The sequence below is a fragment of the Cupressus sempervirens genome, chromosome 5 (genome assembly GCF_028749045.1).
Source record: "Cupressus sempervirens isolate cs-2001-9-10 chromosome 5, ASM2874904v1, whole genome shotgun sequence".
NCBI classification, from domain to species: Eukaryota; Viridiplantae; Streptophyta; class Pinopsida; order Cupressales; family Cupressaceae; genus Cupressus; species Cupressus sempervirens.
The window spans coordinates 382575114-382602694 of NC_143122.1; the positions used below are offsets into that span (position 1 = coordinate 382575114).

General features: G+C 36.0%; 1 protein-coding gene across 1 annotated transcript; it reads right to left on the reverse strand.

The window, feature by feature from the left end:
* On the reverse strand, positions 1–27339 carry LOC149556371 (tyrosine decarboxylase-like). Its single transcript, XM_089829822.1, has 4 exons — positions 27218–27339; positions 22501–22711; positions 16783–16920; positions 1–306 (listed from the first exon to the last, which is right to left on the reverse strand). The coding sequence occupies exons 1-4, from the start codon at positions 27337–27339 to the stop codon at positions 181–183; spliced, it is 597 nt and encodes a 198-aa protein (XP_089685948.1). The 3' UTR covers positions 1–180.
* Positions 27340–27581: the final 242 nt, after the last annotated feature.

Consider the following 27581-nt stretch of genomic DNA (forward strand, 5'->3'; position numbering starts at 1 on the left):
TAAAACTATGAAAATATGAATTGAAAAAATTAATAATTATCATTAATGAGCAATGGTACGAAAACCAATACTGTTACTAAGACTTGGTCGTTTTGACATAAATTTGAACATGTACTGAAAGACCTTAGTCTCAGCTGTACGACAATATAATAAATGAGTTATTTTAAGTAGCATAATCAGTTACGTACAACTCTGTAGAAGAATAGACGCTTTGTTCTGTATTATTTTCCATGCAGCATTGACATGCTGTTCTTCACTTAAGGGAGCTCCCACACAAAAGCGCAAGGTGTATATTCCGGAAAGAACCTGGAATCAATGCAAAATAAATTATTATAAGACTAGCAGCTCAAAAAATAATCATGTTGCTTAATGTAACACATAATATTAAAGGTAACTGTAGAGTTTTGAACATAATTTAGCAATAGAATTGAAAGCATTTGTAGCTTGAGTTTTATGGAATTTATGCAACAACCGTTTGGGTCAGTTTCAGTATCAATGCAAGATTATTCTTTTCCTATGTTGTGAACTCTACTATTCTTATGCATGATTCAGTAATAAATACATTTTTTCCCAACTTGTTCCTAAGTTTTATAATTTTAGAAGAACAATATGAGACTGCAAATTGATAGTACTTCAGATAAATAGATATTCATCACATATAACAAATCCCTTATATGCTATTATTAACATGTGATTCTCCTCTATTCAACAAAGCTAATAGTGCAATATTTTGACTCTGTGATGTTCCGCTATTTTAATCATTATAACAAACATGTAAATAAGGGCAAAGAAAACATACGTTGTCTTGTACATATGTTCCCTGCATTTGCATAATAATTAGATTAATTTCAAATAAATTAGTAGATCACCATCGTATTCTACATATAGGTGCATCACCATATTCATACATACATCCATACTTAATACGATGTCCAAGCACATTTCTCACATACAGGGAACATCATACTCCATATAGAAGCACACATATCATACACTCATAGCATCCTACATATACAACATAGCACTCTGCATCATAGCATCATGGCATTCAGTAGTAAGGATCAAAACACTCTGCAGTAAGCATCATGCTCAGATATATATATATATCATGAGACTGATGAGAATGGCATCTTTCAGATCACTGCTTTCAATGGTTGGGATTCACTGCCAACTCATGGACTTGATTATACAGCTGACGGTATTCCGCGCTGTCCACAAGAATAATGACTTATGACTATATAGATAATCACATTGATTACTCATAATAATCACAAGTGACTATAATGAGTAAATAGCAATTCCTTCTAATCAATGGCTATATCGATCGATACTTGGCGCATATTCCGATTATAATATTTAATCAGCAATTACATACGATTACTCATAATAATTGTATGGGTTATCAAATAGTAATGGCAATTACTGGTAATGAAGATTGGTATCTTTCCATTGTGCCTCTTCGGCACATATTTATACTAAGCCTATCAGCTTTCGAAAGAATGTGAACAAGAATTGATTTTATAAATTATTTCCCTTTGTGTAATCCACTCGATAATAAGAGCTTAGATGGTTGCTGCCGCAGCCCATTTGGTGCAACCATATCAATTGTAGATCAGAGACGGTGTCATTGAAAGAGCATATAATACGAAAGATATATCAGAGATGGCTCTTATAAAGCATATTTTTATAATTAATATCAGAACATCTGAGATGACATACTCTGCAAGATATCATTTATCCTGTAACTTGCAGCAAATATCATATCGAAGATCAGAAATGGCTGTACACAGGGTAATGTACAATACATTGCTAGATCAGAAACAGCCACAATATATATATTTGTATTACAGTATTACATTCGAACTGCCAAATATACATTGCAATCATTGGTACATATTGATGTAATTATCTCTGCTTTTTCATTGAAAAGTAGTAGTATTGGAATTACCAGCGACTGGCCTTTATAACTACCAGTCATACATATATTCCATTATAACCCATTTACCACTGCATTATTATTCATTAGTGCATTTCCATAGCGATACCAGTGATATCTGTAATTCATTAACTTGTGTTCATAATTTACTGTCATTGCACTCTTAAAATTTATTTAAATGCACATTGGATTACGGAGAATTTGACAATTCACTTGGTGTCTGCATACTGACAATAAAGGGATGTTACAACTGGTATCAGAGCTACATATCCTGACCAATAGCGAATGAACAAAACCTTGCTAACATATGGCAGAAGAAAGAAAAGATGACAACAGACAATCATGGGAGAAGAAGGAAATATGGGAAACAAAGTAGACCCAGTAGTTCATGAACAAAGGAAACTGCAGAACAAGTTGACACAACTAATAGATGTTGTAACCCGATGCACATTAATCCCCACCGCCGAGAATCACAAAAATTGCACCAGACAGGAGTAACAATCACAAAATAACACTCCCAAATGACAAGGTTCTAGACGAGGGTTTCCTAAGGGGGAGAACCATATTTTTCCCTAATTCAAGACCAAATCAAGCAGGATTGTGAAGTCTCTGATGTGCATAAAGACATGTCCTTTAAGGAGTGTCTCCAGTTAAGGATGAAATATATGCCTCGAAGAGGAGGTGAGGAAGGATTTTCAAAATTAAAGGTGGGAAAACTAAGTATACCATATTTTGATGGGACCACAAAGACGTCTGCAAGAGCATGGGAGCTAAAACACAATACTAATTTCGAACTAAATCCTATGACAGAAGAATAAGCTATGAAATGTGCAGCACTACATTTAGATAGAGTGGCACATGAATGGTAGCACCATGGAATGATAACAATGGGGCATTCCAAGATCACTTCCTATCTTGAACTCACTGACAGGCTTATTAAAAGGTTCGATAATAAACATCCCAAGCTTTATTCCAAGGAGCTGACTCAAGTCAAACCCTGAGGGAATATAGAGGACCCTATCATAAACTTTCCAAAGAATATCAGTCCAAGTAACAGATATCTCTGAGAGAAGGGTGACTGGACTTTTCATGGATGGGTTATGGGATCCTTTAAGAGAATGGTCAAGACATTAAATCCTCTTTCCTTACCAAAGGCTATCAAGAAGGCTAGGGATATAGATTTTAACCTATTTAAAGAAAACCTCCTCATAAGGATCCCCGGGTTGTTAAAGAAAACCCCACTCCTTTCAATAAGGAAGCAAATCCCAAACCCAAACTGGATTTTGAAACTCATTTAGAGCTCAGAAGGCAGAAACTACGTTTCACTTGCAAAGAACCCTTGTTTTAGGACACCAATGCAAGTGGAAAGAACAGATCCACTACATTGAGGTTTGACCCATGAGCGAAGATGAGGAAATCTGACTAGTAATTTTGATTCTGAAGGTAAACCACCCAAGGAATCAAGTCAAGAAGGAACCTTGGCCAATCTAGACAGACTCACACAGGGTACTTTCCAAAATCAACAAAAAAATAATGGAAGAAGCATCAAGGTACTCATGGACAATGGTTATACTCACAACTTTATCAATCATGCTTGCATCAAGAAATGTGACGAACCAAAACTCCTATGCAACAACATTAGGATTAAGTTGGCCAATTGAGAAATTATGTTTTGCAACATCACAACCCTCTCCCTCAAATTACATCTTGAAGACTACGTTTACTCAACTCAATTTGTAATGTTCCCCATCTTTTGGGCCCTCAATGGAGTTCTTAGCTTTTCATTCTCCAAAGGCTAAGTGGAGAAATAAATTAAATTAAAGTCAACAAATAAATAAATCTAAAGGTGACTTTATATTTAATTAATTTAATTTTCTAGAAGCACAACTAATTATTGTATTGGAAAGGGGGAAGCTTCTAGAGAGTGCATTTTCTAGAAGTACAACTAATTATTACATTGAAAAGGGGGAAGCTTCTAGAGAGTGCAATTAAATAATATTTTATTTCCTTCTAGAGGAGTGAAGGAAAAGAATAAATAGAGGCAAGAGCTTCATTGTTAGGCATCGGATTATTGTCAATTGCATTTGATATAAACTTGGGAGAAGAAACTAAGGGTTTCTGACTTTAGTTAGCCATTGGAAAGCATCAATTCTTCAGTGTTGCAACCATTTGAGGTGGTCAAATATCCACTAAATTTGGCATTCAGGAAGGGTGAAGAAAAAGAATAAATAGAGGCGAGAGCTTCATTGTTAGGCATCTGATTATTGTCAATTGCATTTGATATAAACTTGGGAGAAGAAACTAAGGGTTTCTAATTTTAGTTAGCCATTGAAAAGCGTCAATTCTTTAGTGTTGCAACCATTTGAGGTGGTGAGATATCCATTGAATTTGGAATTCAGGAGAGCATGATTCTGGAATTCTATTTGTGCTTAAAGTTAAGGAATAATCGAAGGGTTTGAAGAATATTGAAGAGCTATCGAGTGCAGACTTGAAGATTCATTGTCGACAACCATTAGTAATCGTTTTTTCCCTGCTGCTACAATATGCGTGAACAGTACCTGTGCTATAGTATTTATGCTTGATTTTGATTGCAACTTTCATCTCCATCCTTGGACAGCACTATTATCAGGTTCCTCTTGCAACTATTAGTAGTTAGCATTGTAATCTTAGGCATATAATTTTGCTATTGTAAGTGATAACTCAGTATCGGATTTGGCATTGTTGTAGTCATTATTGTAAGCCCATTTGTCTTGGAAAATTCATAGCAACATTGTACATGGGAATGAATTCAATAAAGGAGATATATGTTGCATACCATTTGTTTGACGAAATGTCCATCTAATAGCATATATGATCAACATAGTAGTTGTATGCCAATTGTTTGTCAAAATGTCAGTTGGCTGTAGGTATCTATTCCATATCTAGTTTTTGCATATATGCATTGAAAATACCAAAAAGAACTACAGTTGCATATTAGTTCATTATAAGAGGTGTTTTAATATCATTCGTGAACATTCTAAACTTCTTAGCATCATTCAAACTATATCAAACAATCTAAAACACAAAAAAATCAGAAAAGAGAAAGGCAGCATACAAGTGTTTGACAATATTCCTTGAGCTAAAATCAGTCAGTTTGGGCAAGAGATATTACACAATTTCACATCTTGGAGTTGGGAAATATTGATCTCATAATGGGATTACCTTGGATGGAAATATAGCACCATTTAAGAAATATGTAAACAAACAAACCATTGTTTTCAAGGAAGGTAATAGAAAACACATCGTCTATGGGATCAACACTGAGGCAATCGCACCTACTCAGTTACATCCTTACAAAATCAAGAAATCTCTACAAATTTGAAGAAGCAAAATTCACTCAAGGATTGGAGTAATCACCAAGAGTGATGAAACATTAATGATCTACATCAACTATATAAAGAAACTTAAATGCTTGTAGGCAAGCATTTTTGAAGTAGGGGAGACTGTGATATCCAAATATTTTAATCAATATAAAAAACATGTAAATAAGGGAAAGGAAAAGTAAACATCGCCTTGTAAATATCTTTGTATTTGCATAATATTAGATTCATTTCAAATAATTAGTAGATCACCATCATATTCTACATATAGGTGCATCACCATATTCATAGAGACAAGATAATCTGCTACAAATCCAATTCGTACATAATACAATGTCCATGCAGATTTGTTGCTTATAGGGAACATCATACTACAATTAGATGCACTCACAACATCCCACGTTTACACCATAGCATTCTGCATCCTAGCATCATGGCATTTAGTAGTAAGTATCATGGCACTCTGCAATAAGCATCATTGTTCAGATATGTATCTTGCATCATGAGAAAGACAAGAATGACATCATCGAGATCATTTCTCTCCATGGTTAGGTGTAACTGCCAACTCATGTACTTGATTATACAATTGATGGTATTCCCTGTTGTGCATAAGAATAATGACTTATGATTACTATGGATAATCACATTCTTGGCATAAGAATAATTTGAGGCATAACACAAAGCCTACAACCCATAGGTTTTCTCTCTAATTCCTTCATTCTTCTTCAAAAGCATCTTCAACTATTCACAATCTATAAATGAAGGACTCAAAACACCATGAAAAGAATACGTGCTCAAAGGTTATCTAGCTTAGCTTAGATACCATGTTAAATTTTGCCCAAAAATTAAAGATAAACAACAATAAGGAAAGCATAACAGATACAACATACACCATAACTTACCCTGGAAAAGTCCTTCCATAAATGAAGGGAAAAACCTAGCGACACAACAAAATATCACTTTATTGATAATAAAATGTTCAAGTGTGCAATGCTTTTCGCTTGATGCAATATATATAACAAATAGAGAGACTCTTCACATTACAACCAAATGTCTCTTCAATTTCTAAAACATGACTTTGTATTTCCATATGCCTCAACACGTGTCATAAGACATGTCTCTATATTTAATATTATCTCAATTCTATCACAATTATTGTCACAACATGTCCTCTTCAACTAAAGGTGACCATAACGGTTATAACGACCATATTTCTACAGATTAAGATTTCTACCGCAGCTACAATATTCATCGAGATCCACTAATAGTAGAAGCGACAATGGAATAAGGAGGCTCGATAGATGCTAATGCCCTTCCAATTCCTTTAATTATGCTATTAATACTTAATCCCTTCAATAATGAGGAGTCCAACTAGGTTTTCCTTTAGATTCCCATGCTAGTAATTGATGTTCTACTCCAATAGGAAGCTCTGTTGTCCTCAAGCACCTTTTACAGCTGCAAGCCTAAACATAGTTGTTGCTCACCAAGGATGCTTTGTGCCTTTGTTGGTATGAGTTTATTGCTATTATTGGCCTAGAATTAGAGAGTATATAAACCCAACATAGTTGATTAATCATTATGTAAGAAGTCATACTTTTGATTTCACAATTAAATATCAACATGTCTAGATAAGACCAAATTCCTCCACATCAATTCTCATTCCTCCATTAGCAAAAACACCATGTATGGCAATCAAATGTTTCTACAGCTCCATATGATACTGATGGTAACAATAATCCACTTATGAATGAGAAAGCTCCCAACATTTCCTAATGTATTGAAGCTTTGGTAGATAAACATTTATTTATTCACTTCTATACACCAAATTCAAAATAGCCAATCTAATGCACTATATCATGACATGATCCCTAATCTCCCGTTCTTCTTTTCCTATGCCTTTGCATTCTAAAAGTCATACTTTTTGGATTTTTATTATATTAATTTATTAAATTACACTAATATTCTTAAATACCAATACTTCTAGGAAATATTTGCAATCGGAAGCGGATATGTACACAAGCGTGGATATGAACGGAAGCCCTATGGGTGCCACCCAGATGCCACTTACAGGCATTCTGTTAGCACCCATAGGTCATCTAGGAGCTTTCATCAACATCCACACAAAAAAAGTCAAAAAAATTGCAAATTTCGCTTTAAAACAATTTAAGATGTGCTTATTTGCACTTTTTTTTGTTTTTGTGTGTTAAACCCTAAAACGACCCTAATAGAGGCCTTTCGGTCATTTAATCTCCATTTTGATTGTAGCTAGGTTTACTATTCTCATTTTGTTTGCATCTAGCACAAGTGGAACCTTTCTTGGTTCAAATGATATCAACCTTGCAATAGATGGAGATGAGGAGGATCCAGATTTTTTTGGGAATCCTTATGATTCTGATTGGTGAACAATGACATTAAATAATGAACTCTATTTTTGATTTTGTAGTTTGGACATGGAGTCTAGCAATATTCATGCCTATGAAGTTTTAGTTTGAAGTTTGAACTATTTAATTGACATATGAAATATCTTGAATCTTAATCAATGATGAAGTATCATACGTATTATGATACTATCAAATGATGTTTGTATATTTCTAAGTTTCTACTCTAAGTTCTTGTATTTATAAGTTTCTTAAATTTTATATATACACACACATGTTTCCAAACGCATCCATACCCAAAAATTAAAAAAATTCTTGCATCCACTTCTAATTCCACATCCGGATTGGTAACTTAGCTAGTAATAGACTATAATATTATTATTTTATTTATTTATTTATATTACAATTTATTCATTTTTTTTTGTATTTTAATATTTTATTTATTAAATTCTCCATTCATTATTATTTGTTTAATCAAATTATATTATTTATTATTAAATCTTATTTCAAAATGGAGGCATCACTGTTCAGTCTTTTTATTCTCATTAATTCTACAATCTTTTGTCAATAGAAGTGTTGTTTTTAGAAATCCATTAGGTGATGCATGATTCTGAAATAATAAAAAACAGAATGATAATTACATAAAAAATGAACTCTTAAATAGAGTTATAGACACTAATTATAGTGTGGACAAAGAAGCAAGGTTGTCTTAACAATGACATCTCTAAATAGAATTGAAAGAGCAAACTAAAAAGAAAGCTTGATTGACCATTAACTAGACCTAGCTAAATATAGTAGCATATTAAAAATATTAAAAATATTCTAATACCTTCTCTTAATGGTCATCCTATCAACGACCTTATAGAAAAATACATTTTAGTTACAAATACTTCAAATATTTTGCTAGTGGTGGGACCCTCGTAGTATCTGCAAAATGTCAATCACCAAGTGTAGGCAGAAAAAAACAGACAAGGTTGCTCCTTTCTTCAAAATGATTTGCTAGTGTGAGAGTAGAGCTTGCTACAAACTCCTCCTCTAACCCTCCCAGAATCGACGAAACCAGTGACCAAAAATCATCACAAAAACATCCAACTTGATGTTGAACAACTGAACTTCCCTTCTCTAAAAACTAGAGATACACACTGAGAACAACTGTGAGACCCTTCAAACTATTGTAGATGAGTAAGATACCCCACCACGGATTGCAAAATATCATGATTTGAAGCGTACAAATCACCATTTTTGGAAGAAAATAGTAAAAACTCTATAATAACATCCCACATGAACTTCGTGTATTACAGAAACCAAAAATGATTCTTTAGGAGAAAAATCGACCAAAACCAAACATGACTCTTGAGCTAAAATACCAAAAAAAAATAGAGATACGGATCAAGAATATGGAGCTCCATTGTTTAGTAAAAAATATAAAAGCCAATTCAATATTTTAAAGAGAAAAATTATGAAAATTAATTGATTATTTTTAAGGGAAAAAGAAAATCCATTGGAATTTTAGAGGAAAAAAATTATTAAAACCTCCCTAGAATTTTTCAAGGGAAAAAATAAATGAAGCCATCATAATATCTTTTTTGGAAAAAATATTAAAACCCCAAATCAATTTTTAGCTGCTCTACTAGAGAAATTTTAATTTATTTTTTCCTCACATGTTTCCTGAACATGAATTATAGAAAATATAACTCCCCAGAAAGTTTGCTTTAATTACCATGAAATGATTAAAAAATAGGATGGTAATTGCATTAACAATGAACTCTTAAAAAAATTTTATAGACCCTAATTATATCATGAACAAATATGCAAGGTTGTCTTGATAAATGCAACATCTACAAATAGAACTCAAAGAGCAAACTAAAAAGAAAGCTTAAATGACCATTAACTCTCTAGCTAAATATAATAAGATACTAAAAATATAAAAAATATTCAAATAGATTTAAGTGGGTGGCCATGAAAGATCCCTGATGGATCTCTGCTACGAATCTGCTATAGATTTATTTTATTTTTGTTTTTTCCTGTTTATTAATGTTTTCTTGTAGAACTAGACGGAAATGCAGAAGAGTTTGTTTGTTTTTGTGTTTTTGATGATTATTCCACATAGAAATGAGAAGTAACAAATGGCAAGAAAAGAGTCTGAAAATAAATAACAATATGCAGTAAAGTCAGAGTTGATGCAAATCGTACCAAGCAGATCTCTGCATTAAAGAGCCAAATAAAAGATCCAGTACATTTCCTCTAACAATGACGCCACAACTGGCTGATGAAAACGGGCTGATAAGATGCAAGATTCTGCTGCTGAGTAACCGATTTTTCTATGTATCCAAGTGCTGCAAATGACAGAGTACGGCTGCAAGTACGGCTGCAAGAAATGGCAGTGTACGGCTGCTAGAATTCACCTCCCATACGCCAAAGAACATGCCCAACAAAAAAAACTGTAGGCCCAAGCTGAAGTGGTGTCTACCTTCCTCCTGAATACTGTTGAAACTACTGACAAACCAATACCCAATGCTGCTGAGAGTTACCTTCCAGCCAGCAATTACCCTGGGGTTTGCGTCCCAGAATGCAAATCGCTCAAGCAGAGCAAATCTGAAGAAAAGTGTTTGAAAAATATGCATAATCATGAGAAATGGCGCCCATCTCCTTATAACCCCTTGCAAAGTAATTCGAACCCTAAAGTGACCCCCAATTGGCATTGGCTATAAAAATGAATTAAATCTTATTTTAAAGTGACCATGTCACTAGAAAATGACCTTTTCCACCATAGTAATAAATCCGCTCACCGAATTGCCCTGAGACCAAAGAGGAAGATTTAGAGAATTTCAAGACCTTTCCAACGAGCTATCATAACATGGGATACACATCCTGATGAGGCCAAAATTCCCTATTACTCCAAAATGGCTATTAACTTAGCCTTATTTAAATATTAAACGCTAACTTAGGAAATATTAAAAATATAACCCAAATAGCCATAAACTGCCCAACTGACATCACAAACCATAAAATCATCTTGTCACCTGTCTGTGACTGAAGTCGAAAATCAAGGATCCACTGGCAGTCTCATAAATTTAGGAAACAAGCCCTATCCCTCTGAAACTGAACCCAAAGGGTCAACTCATGGAAACCCAGCCCTGGGCATGATCATACCTTCTAAAAAGTAGGAATGAACCCCATAAATGTAGGAACTGCCTCCTAAAAACAAGGAACGTCACCCAACTGATCAATACCCACCAGAAAACCAAGTCCCCAACACTGAATAACCATACTGGGTCTCTATCCAACCCTGTCAGCCTACAAGACCCCATAATAAGCTGACTCACATGTCTCTGTTAGACTGAGCTAGAGTGGGGACATGACAGTCCTCCCCTCTCGGAGATGCTTTCCCACAAGCAACTGTAATGTAAGATGCTGTAAAATGCTCTCACCCCCCCAGGTGGTATCCTCTATGGGAAGATCTCTCCATCGAACCAAATGCTCTCGAATCACCCGGCTTCTCAGCCGCCATTCCCTCACCTCAAGAATCTCATCAGGGACCAAAATCAATTTATATTCCTCATCCATAGGAGGTAATTCGGGTGAAACTATAATATGCTGTCCAAGGGCCTTTTTCAAGCAAGATACATGAAATACATTATGAACTTTGCTGCCATGTGGTAACTCAACCTCATATGCAACCTCTCCCACTCGCCTGAGTATCCTGTATGGACCATAAAAACGTGGTTTGAGCTTCTCAACTCCCCCCCTTTTTAGGGTGCTCTGCCGATATGGTTGTAAACGCAGAAAGACCATATCATCCACCTCAAATGCCCTCTCAATCCTATGCCTGTTAGCGTACATCTTTTTCTAATTTTGGGCCTGCTGCAAATTCTCCCTAAGAGATCTCATGACATCCTGGTTCTCTTGAAACCAATCCTGAACCAAGGGAACTCTACTGTCAACAAATGCCAAATCAGTGAAAGATAACGCCTCATATCCATAGAGAGCTTTGAAAGGCGTCATGCCAATGGACATATGATACGTAGTATTATAACAATACTCGCCCAAATGCAGCCAACGCACCCATGCTTTTTGCTGCCCTAACACATAGTTACGCAAATATCCCTCAACCCATTTGTTAACTATTTCTGTCTGCCCATCCGTTTGAGGGTGGTAACTAGTACTAGGTGTTAACAAAGTACCAGCTAGTGTAAAAAGTTCCTGCCAGAAGGAACTCATGAATCTGCTGTCCCTATCACTCACAATGGTCTTGGGAAGACCATGAAGTCTAAACACCTCCCTGAAGAACAACTCAGCCACCTGCGATGCTGTAAAATCTAATGCAATGGGAAAGAAGTGGGCATACTTCGTTAGCCTATCCACAACAACATAGATGCAATCTTTCCCCTGAACCCGAGGAAGACCTGTAATGAAATCCATGGAGATCCCTGTCCACTTCTGTTCTGGTATAGGCAAGGGCTGCAATAATCCCGCTGGGTAGGTATGCTCCGACTTGTTCTGCTGACAAGTCATACACTCACAGACATGGTGTAAAACATCATCTTTGAGACCCTTCCAAGAGAATCTCTCACATACCGCCATGTAAGTCTTACCATATCCTGGGTGTCCGGCTGTAGGAATATCATGGAGAGCATGCAAAATTTGTTCCTTCAACTGAGAACCCGGAACAAGGTAAACCCTGTCTTTATAGTAGATAATATCATCTACCACACTGTATCTGTCATCCACTATCAATCCCTCCATAATCTCACACATCCGTAGAGTCCCATCCTTCTTCTTAACAAGCACTATAGAAGAAGCAAAAGGGCTGGAACTAGGTCGAATGAAACCCATGTCCAATAGCTCATGAATAGTCTTCTCAATTTCATCCTTATAGGCTTTAGGATGACGGTATGGGGTAGTAATCATTGGCTTCATTGGCTTCGCTCCATCCTCCAACTCTATACCATGCTCAAACCCTCTATCTGGTGGCACTCCAGGAGGTATATCACCAAACACTCTACTGTGACGATCCATCACTGAATGAATGTCCACATGAAATACACGGCCATCCTGAGATATGGGTGTTTTGGATTTAACCAAACAGTGTGTAGCCCAAAGCACATCATTATGCCTAAGGATGGTCTTCATCCTGCGAGAAGTCACCTCCCTAGGTCCACCATCTAACGCTGCCCTCAAAATCACCTTCTGCCCGCCAGAAAGAAACTCTAACTACATACGGTGGTGATCAATAATGTAACGCCCAATACCCTGTAACCACTGCATGCCCAAAACCACATCATAATCTTCTATGGGAAGCACATAGAAGTCATTAATCAAAATATAATCTCCCATCTGAATACTTAGCTGTGGAATCCGCTTGGTACAACCCAAAATGACACCATCAGCCACCTTTACTCCAAAACCACAAAACTCCTCGTACTGTAAGCCATGCCTCTCAACTAATTTTTGATCAATAAAGTTATGCGTAGCACCTGTGCCTACCAAACTGGTGATCCGCTTACCCTTAAGTGTACCTTTCAACCAGAAGGCATGAAACTTAGGATAACTGGAGAGGGTAGCCATAGCTACTTTAGCTGATGCCACAGGCTCAGTGGTGTCTAACTCCAACTGTGTCATAAAATGCTCAATATCCTCTGTATTATCCTCAATATCAGTATCAAGAACCTCCTCATCTCCTAACTCAGAAGTCACCTCAATCAAATGAACCTTTCCTTTAACCATGCAACGGTGTCCTGGTTCCCATGGTTCTTTGCAGGAAAAACACAACTTTTTCCTCCTCAATTCATTCCTCGTCTCCTGATTCATCCAAGGAGTTTTAGATGAGGTCCCTCCTTTGTTCTGTGTCGTATTGGCCTTCTGTGTAGGCCGTGAATCTCTAAATGGTTTCTTATCTGCCTGATAAGAAGTGGGAACAGTATACAATCTCAATGTCACATCAATAGCCTCCTTAAGAGTAGCTGGTTGGAAAGCACGTACCAATCCTTTTAGTCTATCCTGCAAACACTCAATGAACAACATCACACTATGTTTCTGGGGCATATCCGGTACCATAATTGCAATATGCTGAAACTCATTAATATAGGCTTCTACATGACCAGTTTGTTTAAGGTGAGCCAACTCCTTGTAATAAAGTTCTGTATCCTCATGGTCAACTCGTGCAATGAGTCGCTCGGTGAACTCAGCATAGGAGTGAACTAAGGCGTGATCCTGGGTGACCAATCCATGGTGCCACCAATCATAGGCAATCCCCTCTAAATGCAACACAACAAACTGAATAGCCTCATGCTCAAGCATGGGCCTCAATGAAAGGTATATGTCCAGCTTGTGGACCCAAGCTCGTGCACTAGTGTCTCCTGAGCCATTATATGGGGCCAATGTAATCTTCCCAGTAGCTCTATTGAGGTCATAATTCTGTTGCTGTTGTGGTAGTCTATTACCACGATCTCCCCTGAACCTGGTTGTATCTCTACGCTGTGCACAATACTGGGGAAGAGGGAAGACGTCCCTAACCTCAGGAGGTAGAGCTCTCCACTCAGTTGTGGCCGTCAAAACTAACTCCTGAAACCCCATTTCTGGTGGTTCCACCTGCGTTGGTCGTTCACCTGGTATGAATTGGGGAAGCAATGGCCTATTCGTAGTAGGTGTACGATGGCGATGCCTCCTACTGGAATGAATGGAGCTCCCAACTGAAGAATGGGACTGATGGCTGCGTTGACTACCAGCCACTGAAACTGATCTACTTTGCTTGCCTCTGTGTCCACCCATCTCCAAACGCTCCAAGGTATCCTGTAACCTAACTAGAGCCTGAGCGATCCTGGGCTGAGTAGTGAATAGGGTCCGCACCATCTCTCTTTCTTCTGCCTCTGTAGGCATGTCGTTGCTAGTAGCACCCTGTGCATCACCCATAGCTGGTATCTGTGCATCTCTGGCAGCCTCTGCTTGCCATTGGTTTCTCCTGCGCTTGTAGAATCTGTGTATTTCTCCACCAGGATGCATAGATTTGTATTCAATCCACCAACTAGTGACTACCCAGATGCTGAAATGATTTATCAAAAACTTTTATCCAATACCCAGATGCCAAAATCTGTTGTGACAATTTCTCACAAATCCTACAGGCTGGCAGGATGTAAGCTCTGATACCACTGAAAGATCCTTGATGGATCTCTGCTGCGAATCTACTATAGATTTATTTTATTTTTGTTTTTTCCTGTTTATTAATGTTTTCTTGTAGAACTAGACGGAAATGCAGAAGAGTTTGTTTGTTTTTGTGTTTTTGATGATTATTCCACATAGAAATGAGAAGTAACAAATGGCAAGAAAAGAGTCTGAAAATAAATAACAATATGCAGTAAAGTCAGAGTTGATGCAAATCGTACCAGGCAGATCTCTGAATTAAAGAGTCAAATAAAAGATCCAGTACATTTCCTCTAACAATGATGCCACATCTGGCTAATGAAAACGGGCTGATAAGATGCAAGATTCTGCTACTAAGTAACCGATTTTTCTATGTATCCAAGTGCTGCAAATGACAGAGTACGGCTGTAAGAAATGGCAGTGTACGGCTGCTAGAATTCACCTCCCATACGCCAAAGAACATGCCCAACAAAACAAACTATAGGCCCAAGCTGAAGTGGCGTCTACCTTCCTCCTGAATACTATTGAAACTACTGACAAACCAATACCCAATGCTGCTGAGAGTTACGTCCCAGCCAACAATTACCCTGGGGTTTGCATCCCAGAATGCAAATCGCTCAAGCAGAGCAAATCTGAAAAGAAGTGTTTGAAAAATATGCATAATCATGAGAAATGGCGCCCATCTCCTTATAACCCCTTGCAAAGAAATTCGAACCCTAAAGTGACCCCCAATTGGTGTTGGCTATAAAAATGAATTAAATCTTATTTTAAAGTGACCATGTCACTAGAAAATGACCTTTTCCACCATAGTAATAAATCCGCTCACCGAATTGCCCTGAGACCAAAGAGGAAGATTTAAAGAATTTCAAGACCTTTCCAACGAGCTATCATAACATGGGATACGCATCCTGATGAGGCCAAAATTCCCTTATTACTCCAAAATGGCTATTAACTTAGCCTTATTTAAATATTAAACGCTAACTTAGGAAATATTTAAAATATAACCCAAATAGCCATAAACTACCCAACTAACATCACAAACCATAAAATCATCCTATCACCTGTCTGTGACTGAAGTCGAAAATCAAGGATCCATTGGCAGTCTCATCCCTAAAATCTAGGGATGCTCCTAAAATTTAGGAAACAAGCCCTATCCCTCTGAAACTGAACCCAAAGGGTCATCTCATGGAAACCCAGCCCTGGGCATGATCATACCTCCTAAAAAGTAGGAATGAACCCCATAAATGTAGGAACTGCCTCCTAAAAACAAGGAACGTCACCCAACTGATCAATACCCACCAAAAAACCAAGTCCCCAACACTGAATAACCATACTGGGTCTCTATCCAACCCTATCAGCCTACAAGACCCCATAATAAGCTGACTCACATGTCTCTGTTAGACTGAGCTAGAGTGGGGACACGATAGGCCATTTCATTCTTTTTGTTGGTTTTGTGAGGTTTTAAGACAATACAAGGTTGTTGAATCCAACACATATCATATTCCTTTTGAAATTGGAACCAATCAATGTGCATGAATTGATATTTAATTACTTTATTTGGATTTTTGCCACACTAACTCTCATAAGTCTCAAAACTGATGATACCCCAGCATTTGTTGATTAAATTTGATCTTCATTTTTCCTATATGTAGGGCATTCCTATTTTACTAAAGTCAGTATTTGTGAAACATATATCTAGGAAACTATTTATGTACAACAAACACAAGTTACATAAGTTATAATAATTACCATAGAAATGGTTCACAAATGAATACATGAGTTTAGAGAAATTTGCTATTTCCATATGTTGAGATAGATTTTCCTTGCTAGAACCTTAAATAACATTAACATTCCACAGTGCTACACAAAATTTAACAAGGCACAAGAAAAAATTAGTTTCATGGAACTTTTATACAAGTTATAAATTATTTTCCTAGCAACACAAATATGAAAGGGATATCCACAATACCGTATGTGACAAATAAATGTGTCCGCTGCTATTTAAAGCATCCAACAACTGCGAATTCAAAGTGAAGCCATCATTTGGGTCATTTGCACGAGGCAAAAGGCGGAAGCAAACCAAAGAAAATGTGCGGGGTGTAATAATCTGTTATAACATTGAATAGAATATTATGTCAGAGAACGAATCTCATACACAATTCCCATTAGACTTCACAAGAGTTATACCAAATATAAATACTAAAGTGCACTAAGGATACAAAGAATAAACTAATCATATAGCTGAAAACTACATTTCTGTGAGCATAAACACTTCAATTATATTCAGGTTGAAACATATGACCAAGGCCTTCCTTAATAATATTAGGAAACATATGCACTAAGTGATACTCATCTGGAATTCTCACCTAGAAACATTGGGAATCATTAGGTCCTAAGCTATTTTGACACTTTTCAGAAATGCAACAATCCAAGTATCATCTCAATAGAGAAATTATCTTTCCATTTACTTGTCCCTTATCAACCATGCCATACCATATCGCATAGAAATATAACAAAACTTGAAAGTATTCATATAAGTTACAGTTCTCTTAAATGGACAATAAAACAACTCGAAATATTAAAAAGAAAGTTTCGTCCAAAAGTACACTATCTGAACATATAGTCAACCACTATGAGTTTAGGTCAAATAATTTCCAAGTTATCACATGTAGCAACCAAAATACATCACAAAGGATAAATGATTAATCAAAAATTAATTTTGAAAAACCCTCTTTACACGGATACTTAAGTAAATCCATTATAAAAAATGATCTATACACTATCCAAAATTAATCCATACACATCATAAACCTAGAAAAAAGTTATTACAGTCAAGTTGCAAGTCAAGTCCTTGTCTTTTTGCCAAAACAAATTATGATTCAGAACTTCATCTTGTTTTGGTATCTAATTTTGTTGTCTTGTTCTTTGCGGAACATTGAATAGATGCTTTTGAGTCCATTTGTCACAATGAAGGGATTTAATGTCATTTAGCCATTCTGTAAGTTCTATGTAATATCCCTTACTAATTCTGATTTCAATTTTCTGAATTTTGATATTGAGAATTTTCGTCGAACACTTGCCTAGGGACATCTTATAGATTGCTTCTAATATGAGTATTTTCAATTGCTAAAAGTAGGAATACTTGCAAAGACTTCAAAACATCTAAACAATAAACTAGTATGAAAATGCAATTGTTTTTTGTATTTCTTAATGCATATATGTGTGTGTGCACGCGTGCATGCTTAGTTACCTGGGTTTGCCATTTTGGCCCAAGAACCCTACCTAGGTTCGAATCAGTTCGAAATACTAGTCCAGTTCGACCCAAGTTTGATCAGGGTTTGATTTTCCCTAGCCTAGTTCGAACTCACAGATCAGATTTTGAACCTGGGCAAATTTTGGCTGCCCAGATTGAATTTGGGACGAATTTGAGCAAATTTCCACGGATGGGTGACTTTCAAGTCGCTTTTTATAACAAATTTTATATTAAATGAGTTCTGGTTGCCCTAAAAAGTGAATGTAAGTAGGTTCATTTGGCTTCTAACATCATTTGTGGTGTGCAAATAGGTGATTTTGTGAGCAAATAAGTGAATGAGCAAAAGAAGTTTGTGCAAGGTGGAGTTGTAAGAGTAGATTGTTCGCTATATTGAAGGGTTTGTGTCTCATTGCTACATCTTTGCAAGCTTACAATGTCAGGAAGAGGTAAGTTCTTGTTCTATTTTTCTTTTGTTTCAATGTTTCATAAAGGCTAAAATTTTATTCTCAATAAAAATATCAATATGTCAATATGTACACAATTTCTTATTATAGGGAAAGGAGCTTCAAAGGGATCTACATCTTCCTTGGTAGGCAATGCCAATATCCTACAAAGAATAGAACCCCCATCTGATTCTCCTTTGTGGAAGTATGTGGATGTTGTAGAACCTCTTCTAGGAGGTGGTCGCTTCCATTGGAAATGTCAAGGTTGTGATGTAGAAAGAAATAGTTCATATTATCGTATGGTAAGTCATCTGTGTGGATACCCTAGTAAAGGAGTGAAGAAGTGTCTTAGAAAAAAAATGCCAAACTCAATAGTATTGAAATATATTGAAGAGCATGAGCGAGCTGAAGAGAGAGAGGAACTTAGACAAAATGCCATTGATGGTAATAAGAATAAGAAAAGAACAAAAGGAATGAAATCCACCCCATATGTTGTGATAGAAAGTCACCCCTTCTATACTACCTCGGTTGCCCTTGATTCTCAAAATGAAGCACCCATTCAACACAAAAGAAAGGGACCACTTGAAACTGCATTTCAAAATTAGAGTAGGGAAATTGCCGAGATTGATTCGGCAAGATGCTTGTATGCCAATGGGTTGTCTTTTAATCTTGTTCGCCCTTCACATTTCCAGTAGATGTTGAGAAGTGCTAATAAAGTAATTGTAGGGTATTCAGGTCTCAGTTTTGAGAGAGTACGAACCACCTTGTTAGATGACGAGGTCAAGTTGATTTATGAGCAATTGAAGCCCATCAAAGATTCGTGGATTGAGACAGGGCTAACAGTTGTTTCAGACGGGTGGAAAGATGCTAGAAATCATCCATTGATCAATGTTTTGGCAGTGTCCCCTAAAGGGGCAATGTTTTTGAAAGTAGTGGATTGTGAGGGGCAAGTAAACGATGGGCCATTCATTGCTAATATCCTAATTGAGGCCATTGAACAATTGGGTGCAAGAGAAATTGTCCAATTCATAACGGACAACACAAAGAATTGTAGAGCTGCTGGTTTGTTGGTCGAAGAGAGATACGAACATATTTTTTGAACACCTTGTGCAGTTCATTCGTTCAATCTTATGCTACAAAAGATTGGGAAGAGTATTCAGTGGATCAAGGAGATGTATGTAGAAGCTGAGGACATCCAAATGTTCATCACAAACCACCACATGAATCGAGGGATATTTAGAATGTTCTCATGTTTGGAGTTGTTGAAGGTAAGTAAACTTGAACTCAAGTTAGTTAATTTTAAAAAAAAAATTTATCTTACAATTTCTGATTTTTTTATTATGTATTGATGTGTATTCTTTTATCAAGTATGTATCTAACACTTTGTATTGGTATTTCTCTATTTTATGTTACAGGTTGTTATGACACGTTTTGCATCAAATGTATTCGTCTTGAGACAACTTATGCAAGTGAAAGAGGCACTTACCAATATGGTAACCAGCAACAATTGGGCTATATGGAGGCAAAGCAATACTGAGAGGGCAACCAAAATAAGGAAGAGGATATTGGATGAAAATTGGTGGGAACGTGTGGAATATCTCATTAATCTCACCGCACCCATTATGATTATGCTTAGGTACGCAGACATGGATAGGCCTTGCCTTAGAGAGATCTATGATAGCATAGACTCAATACTTGAGAAGATCAAGAAAATTGTAAATGAAAAGGAATGAGATCCTCAAGAGACCTTCTTCAAACAATTGCAAGCAATTGTTATAGAAAGATGGAACAAAATGACCACTCTACATTTTCTTGCCTATGCATTGATGCCCAAATACAATAGCACCCAATATACTAATCTACCAAGAAGGCTACCACCCTATAGAAACATAGAAGTGTTTGATGGATACAAGGCAGCATTTGAAAGGCTCTTTCTTGATGATGAAATGTGAGATTTGATTACGGGTGAGTTCATACGGTTTGTGGATGCATAAAATTTAAGTAATGATGCTCTTCATCATCGGTTTAGGAAGGATGCTCATAGTTGGTGGTACCTCGATGGCCATAGATTTCAAACGTTGCAGCCCCTTGCAATCAAAGTGATATCACAAGTAAGTTTAATTTTAAAAATATTGCTATTAGTTTCCTATCTCTTCATAAATTGTTAGAAATTCTAAGGTTCAAGTTACATAATTTAAATTTTATTTTAATTGTTTACATGTTATGTCTCAATAGATTGCTAGTTCATCCACTTCAGAGAGAAATTGGACCACATATTCTTTCATCCATTCAATGAAGCACAACAGGTTGCAATCAAAAAGAGTGGAGAACTTGGTGTTTGTGCATTACAACTTGTGTCTCCTCTCGCACAAGACTAAATAATACAAAAAAGGGGAGACAAAGGTGGGATGAAGATGCAGAGTTGGCGGACTTGGATATTTCTGCTTCTCAACTTACAATTGAAGACTTTGAAGATTTTGATGCCCATACTATTGTTATTGGTGCTAATCCCATTGGCCTTAGCTCTATTGTTGAGTCAATTAATGTGGAAGGACTATGAGGAGAAGAAGATGAAGAAGATGAATATTAAATTTTATACATTATGATTAGTTGACTTGAAGTTGAAACAATGATACTTGAACTTGTTATGATTCATGAATCATGATTTATTTTTAAGTTTTAGTGTTTTGAATCTCTGATGTTGAACTTGAAAATTGAAATATATGATGGTATGATCTTATTCATGATGCTATGATTAAAATTTTCGTGTTTAAAGTTTATGCCTATGGTGTTTTTGTTGTTTAAATGATTAACTTAGTTTACATCATATGATTTTATGATACTCTATGCTTCTAGGCTTCATAAATATGTATATATATAATCTTTTATAATCTTTTTACATGTTTTTGTATGAGCGAACCCAAAACCCTTTCCAAAATTTTACCCTACCGGCGAACCGATTCATCAAACCCATATTTCGAGCAGAACTTGAACCAGTAACTAAGTATATATGTATAGTCTAACTATGAGAAAATGGGTGTCTACAACAATATGACATTATGTCAAACCATAGTAATGAGAATTGCCGAAAAATCTTATGAATCGTTGGATTGGCGATTTGATTCGAGCTTCCCTATTTTTGAATCATTGAACTAGATTGGTGATTTCATCACCATAAATCACATGAATCGTCGATTCTGCGAATCATCCAAAAATTCACCAAAATCACCTCATGAATCGCAAAAAATCGGCCCGCATTCTTGAATCACAAAAAGTTAAGTAAATTTTTGTTTTAAACACATCTTTTTAAAAAATTTTTTGCCTTTCCTCTTTGTTTTAACCCTAAAGGGCCTTCTAATTGTTTAGCATGAGTAGAAGAGAGGAAAAGTGAGAGAGAAGAAGAGAAAAGAAAAACCACAGGTTTGCAACCAGCAAGAAGGAAGAGCACCAAAGAGATCAAAAATCCATTTGGGGAGGCCATAAGAATGCGTTGGGAGCATTAAGGAGTCAATAGCAATACGCAACCCATTTGCAAGAGGTAAGCGTTGATTTATTTTTTGTATGCTAGTCTGTTATTCATATATGTTCCTTGTTAATGTATGTTAGCTTCTAGTTCATGATGTTATAGTGTGTTTAAGTTATATTAAAAAAAAGGTGCATGAAATAAGTTTTAAATTGTTAAAATATCTAAATTTCAAGTGTCTTTTAAATTTGCTAATTCGTGGTCGATTCACAATTTGATTAGGCCTTGCCGATTCCTATTCTCGTTACTTTGTGTCAAACACTTGTCACAAAAGCTAATCCAAAGCACAGTATAAAGCTTGAATTCAACCTTATTCCTCCTCATTATTGAAATGCAATTGACTGGTTACAAACATTGAGCAATGGCCAAGACTATTGGCTCACAAGGTAATGCACTTCACATAATTCTGAGATTAACTGTTATTAATTTTTAATGCCCATGACATAAATGCAAATGACAAAAAGGAACCTGGTAATAAATAGCGATGCTCTTGAAGTTTTGTTGGAAATTTTGAAGCCTCCAATGCATGAGATTGACCCTCCTCAAGCTGGTTGCCCTTTCCCTATGTGCAACATGGATGCCATAAATAATGATGACATTAAAACTCCTCGAACTTGTCCTTGAAATGATTGGTAGGCCGAGGAGGTCATTTTGCAGCAATACCCGAAATGATTCAATGCTGCAGCAAGGCATAATGAGCAAATATGTCTTAAATAGGCTGTTCAAACCCTATAGTAGCAACTGATATAAACTGAAACCATCAAGTACCCTCTCTAGAAACTCTAGAAATCTTTGTCAAAACTCCCTCAATAGAGAAATTGTACTACCTTGTGAAATCAATGCCAAATGGATGTCAACCATAAAAAATCTACATGTCTCATACCATATAGACCTTCATGAAATTTGAAGACAACGATACCAATGTGAAAGACTGAATATCATTATATCTCTCACCCAAACAGCTGCGACACTTTGGAAGATCTTTCACCACCTCACTTATGGTAATTAATGTAATATTCTTCTTCCTAGAATAGAATTTAATAATAAATACTAAAAATAAATTAATGGGTGAATGCAAGAAGTTGAGTACCAAAACTGCGGAAGTCCTACAGGAAAAAACTATAGCTAGAAATGGGCACCCGTTTATTAAAAAAAAGTACTCACTTTAGACTCAGATGCCCGATTCTAAATTCAGAAAATGGGTACATGTTTTTTTTCAAAATCAGCATACATTTTTTTTCAAAATGAGTGCCCATTTCAAAATGGGTACACATTTCAAAACGGGTACCCATTTCGTAAAAATTCAAAAAATTAATTTTTGCCACCTAAAACCTCATTTTCACCCACTTTTAGAAACAAGTACCCATTTTGAAACAAATTCCTATTTCTTATAATTCAAATTCCACAAGTCATGGATTACATTGAGTTTTGGCTTGGGATAGACTTGGTAGGACCAAGCTTGTGCTTTTGCTAGCGTAAAATTGGCTAAGGCATAGGAACATGAAATTTCTAGCTTGCCGCAATTTTTTGGAGGACTTTTCAAACGATTTTTTTGACCAAACAAAAACCCATTATAGTACTCTGTCTAGATTCTTAAAATGTAAATTTTATAGTGATGTGATTTATTTTACTATTTTTACAATATTTACTAAGCCAAATTGGTACCTGGAATTCAAATAGTATGGTTAACTAAAATTTTAATAAGTTTTTTTATTTTACATTTTTTGAAAAATGAATTGTCATCAATCTACATAGAATGTGTTTCAATATAAAAAAAAAAAAAAATTTGAAAAAAGGTGAAGTTTCGATCAAATTATGGTGGTCGTACATTAGAGGTTCTCAAAATCCACTTTTTGGTCAAATTTTTTTTTTTGAAAAAACAAATATTCAATAAAATAATAAGGAAAAATATTCTCATTAATATTTGGTGTGTTAGGTACCTTTCCCCAAAAAGAATCAACAAACTCTTTTTTTTAATCCAAAAAAAGGTGGTCGTACATGTGTGTGGTATGATCGTGAAACAAGCATTTTGAAAAAGTTTTTTTTTTTTTAATCGATAAACGATCAAAGCCTAGATTAGTTATTATTTTTTGTTATAATTAATTATTTTTATGTGTTACACTCGAGCGAATTTGAACCCAAGACCTCCCACATAAGAGGCTCACAAGTTACCATTGTGTTGTAGGCTGTTGCCTTTGAAAAAGTGGGTTTTGAACATGCCTACCAAAATGTAATTTATACAAGGATATTCCAACAAATTCAATATTTGAAAACTAGATTTTGAGCTTTACATTTTTCATTACTGATGTTTTTCAAGACTCAATCTAAATGTGCCTCAAATTTTGATAGGAAGTGATAGGAAATTTCAAAAATAGGAAAAACATTTACACTTTTTGCCCAAAAGTGGGACTCAAATTCTTGCACCTACCCTATTGAATAAACAAAAACAATAATATAGTAATATTATATCAAAACATAAAATTTGATAGATCATATATTAATATTATTACAATATAATATAATAGTATGTGTATCAATATAATATTTGATACTACAATAATTACTTATATAATAATAAATGTGAACAACATTATTGCAAATCTATATCAATTAAAGATGAATTAGAATATTAAAAAACCATAATAATAAAAATAAATTAAATAAATCATCATCTATCAAGTGAAGGACTAGACTAACATTAAAAACATAGACTAATCAATTAGAACGACACATGAAGAGAGATTAGTAAGGATTCGAAGTTTTGTCGAGACATTACTGGCCTGAAAGGCATATCCATATAGTAAATATATTAAAGGCCATACAATAAAAATCATGCATTTATAATACTCAACACATTTAGAAACAAGCATATGGAATGGTTATATTGCAATGATGATATTTAGGGAGTCCTATTTGGCTCAAGTGAATGCTACGTGGACAGAGGATATTAGAAAACATGTTCAATTATGTCTCCAGTGGTATATTACTCATATAGTCACTGTTAAGGGAAAGGGGAGTCTTTGAATTATTGGATGTTGACTCAAAACATAATTGGATGTCGACTCAATATTGCATATGACTATAAAGGATACTTGATATCCTTTCTTAAGACTACTGTTACTATTGCAAATACCGATAGTGGTATAAAGAGAGGGATCGCTTCTAAAGACATCATGATACCCTACCTTTGATGAGCGCTCATTGCCAAAAATAAAATGTTCTATAGCCTTTAAGATATTGATATTGGTTACCAGTAACTAATAAGGTAAGAACTGATTAATCTATGTTTAGTGAAGCATTACAAGAAGCAAATTTTATGAATGAATGATAAAATATTTTTTAAATTTATATAAAGACAATGAGCATGACTCTTGCAAGGAGTCACAGTTGTTGGGTGGATATTTTGCAACCGACAGTTTGGGTAAAATCCAGTCACAAAATAGGTAGACCAGCCATAGCATGTGATACAAAGTCTCTCCTACCTTAAAGGGAAGGCTCTCCCTTCTCACTGTTCCTTGGATCAACTCAAGGTAAGAAAGAAGTTGAGAGATTCGTAAGGGGTGTTACCAATATTCTTTCCTCTTAATTTTCAGGAAAGAATCCACTTACCTACAAAGCAAGTAATAGGCAAGATGAAATCTCTAACTACACTTCTATCTAGTAGCTGGAAACGGTGATACAGATAAACCAACACCAACTCAAAGGCTGATTGAAAGCATACCGGTTTGGCTCTAAGTCCTGTTTGTCTAATTTAAAAGAAAAATCACTGCCATTGGGGTGCAAAGACTTCCAGAAGTAGATGATCTCTATTCTATAACTAATTCTTAGTTTTAATATATTCTATAAGAAAAACCTCTACCATTTGGGCACAAAGACTTCTAAAAATAGGGAAATTCTAACTATTTTTGTGAATTAAAAAGATACAAGCTACAGTCAAAGCTCCTAATCTATGTATCACCACAATCACTCTCAGTCAAAGCTTCGGCTCTGATTGCTTCTTAACTTTTTATATGCAATTATCAAGAACACAAAAACACATGAATCAAAGATAACAAATGCAAATCACAATCAGACCTTCCAACTTGCACTAATCACAATTGCACTCAATCAAAGTTCAGCTCCAATTGTTTCTTTGTATTCACTCTCTTTCAAAATAGTACTACACAATCAAAGTTATGCTTGCACGCTTTCTCCAGAGCTTTCTTGCATACAATACAAGATGATTTTTACAATGAGAGGGCACTCCTTTATATAGGAAAAGGAGTTGAGAAAAAAGTGCAGGAAAAAGTGGGAGCAACTCAACCAACTTTGACCCGGTCAAACTAAGTGAGAGAAGTTATTGGATTACATGTCATAAGGATATACAATTGAATTACATATTTCCATTGTGATGTCCTCGACGAAAAAATAAATGTAATTAATTATTTTGTGTAACGGGCCGATTGTTTTAATTTAACTCGGACCCAAAATTTAATTTTTGTCATAGTAGTTTGTGTCGTCGTCGGCTAATCTTTGTACACCCTCGGAAAGCTTTTTCCAATGGGTATTTAAGCATGGCTCATAGTAGTCGATAGGTACGTTTTTGGATTTCATTTCTCTGTTCTGCAGATTCCTGTTGGAGTTCGGCATTGTTCGCCATTTCGGAAGTGAAAGACCTTCCTTATTTGGCTTGCTCGGTTTCGATGGGAATCAACCCTCACCCTATTCCATTGGTGTTCATCTAGTTTGTATCCAGCAGTTGGAGTGCTCCCCTTATTTGCAAATTCTCAACTGGTAAATATCTCTACATGCTTGTACAAGTATTATTTGGTGTTCTTGTGTTTACCATTGAATTAAATATTTTTAGTATTTGTGTGTTTGTGCACATTGTGATCAACCTTCCATACTCACTTCCTAACCGTACGGCGCAAAGTTCCCAGCCCCTGCTCTCACCGTACGGCTGCACTGTACCACCGTACGGCTCCCCATTTGCCTCCCACTTCACCGTACGGACTCATAAGCAATAATACCGTACGGCCTTTTTGAGATCCTCCCATACTCTACCGTACGCACTCAAGCCATGTACGGATTTCAACTTCATCTTCCGTACGACCTTCACATTTGATGCACGGACATTTTCTTACCCGTACGGACTCCCTTTGATTTCCACCGTACAGATTTTAATCGGTAGGCCCTAAACTCCCACCGTATGGCCATCTGTGCTCTATCTCCGCACCCCATTTGCTTTCTTGTATTTGTTTCTCTGCATAAAATTGTACGGCTCCATTGTCTGGGCAATCTCTGGGTAACACAGCGACTTGGGAACATTACAGTGGTATCAGAGCAATCGATCTTGCTAGCCTGTGATCGGTGAATGCGATTTTATAGCCGGAAGAGGACACATTCTGTTGATCGAATGGCTAAAGAACAGGAACGGGAACGAGAACTAACAAGTGCAGAACTCATTGCACTTCTAAGGGATCTTGTGCGGAACCAGGCACAGATCACTGATACTCAGCGGCTTATGGAAGAAACTCTCAAAAAGTTAGCGGAAAACAAAATTTCTAGAG

Excerpts from the sequence above, each read along its gene's own strand:
- LOC149556371 (XM_089829822.1), bottom strand. The coding sequence starts at position 27,339 with ATGTTCCCAAGTCGCTGTGTTACCCAGAGATTGCCCAGACAATGGAGC. Across the intron at positions 16,921-22,500 it reads GCATCGCTATTTATTACCAG|ATTATTACACCCCGCACATT; the intron begins GTTCCTTTTTGT and ends ATGTTATAACAG. Across the intron at positions 307-16,782 it reads ACATTTATTTGTCACATACG|GTTCTTTCCGGAATATACAC; the intron begins GTATTGTGGATA and ends CATTGATTCCAG.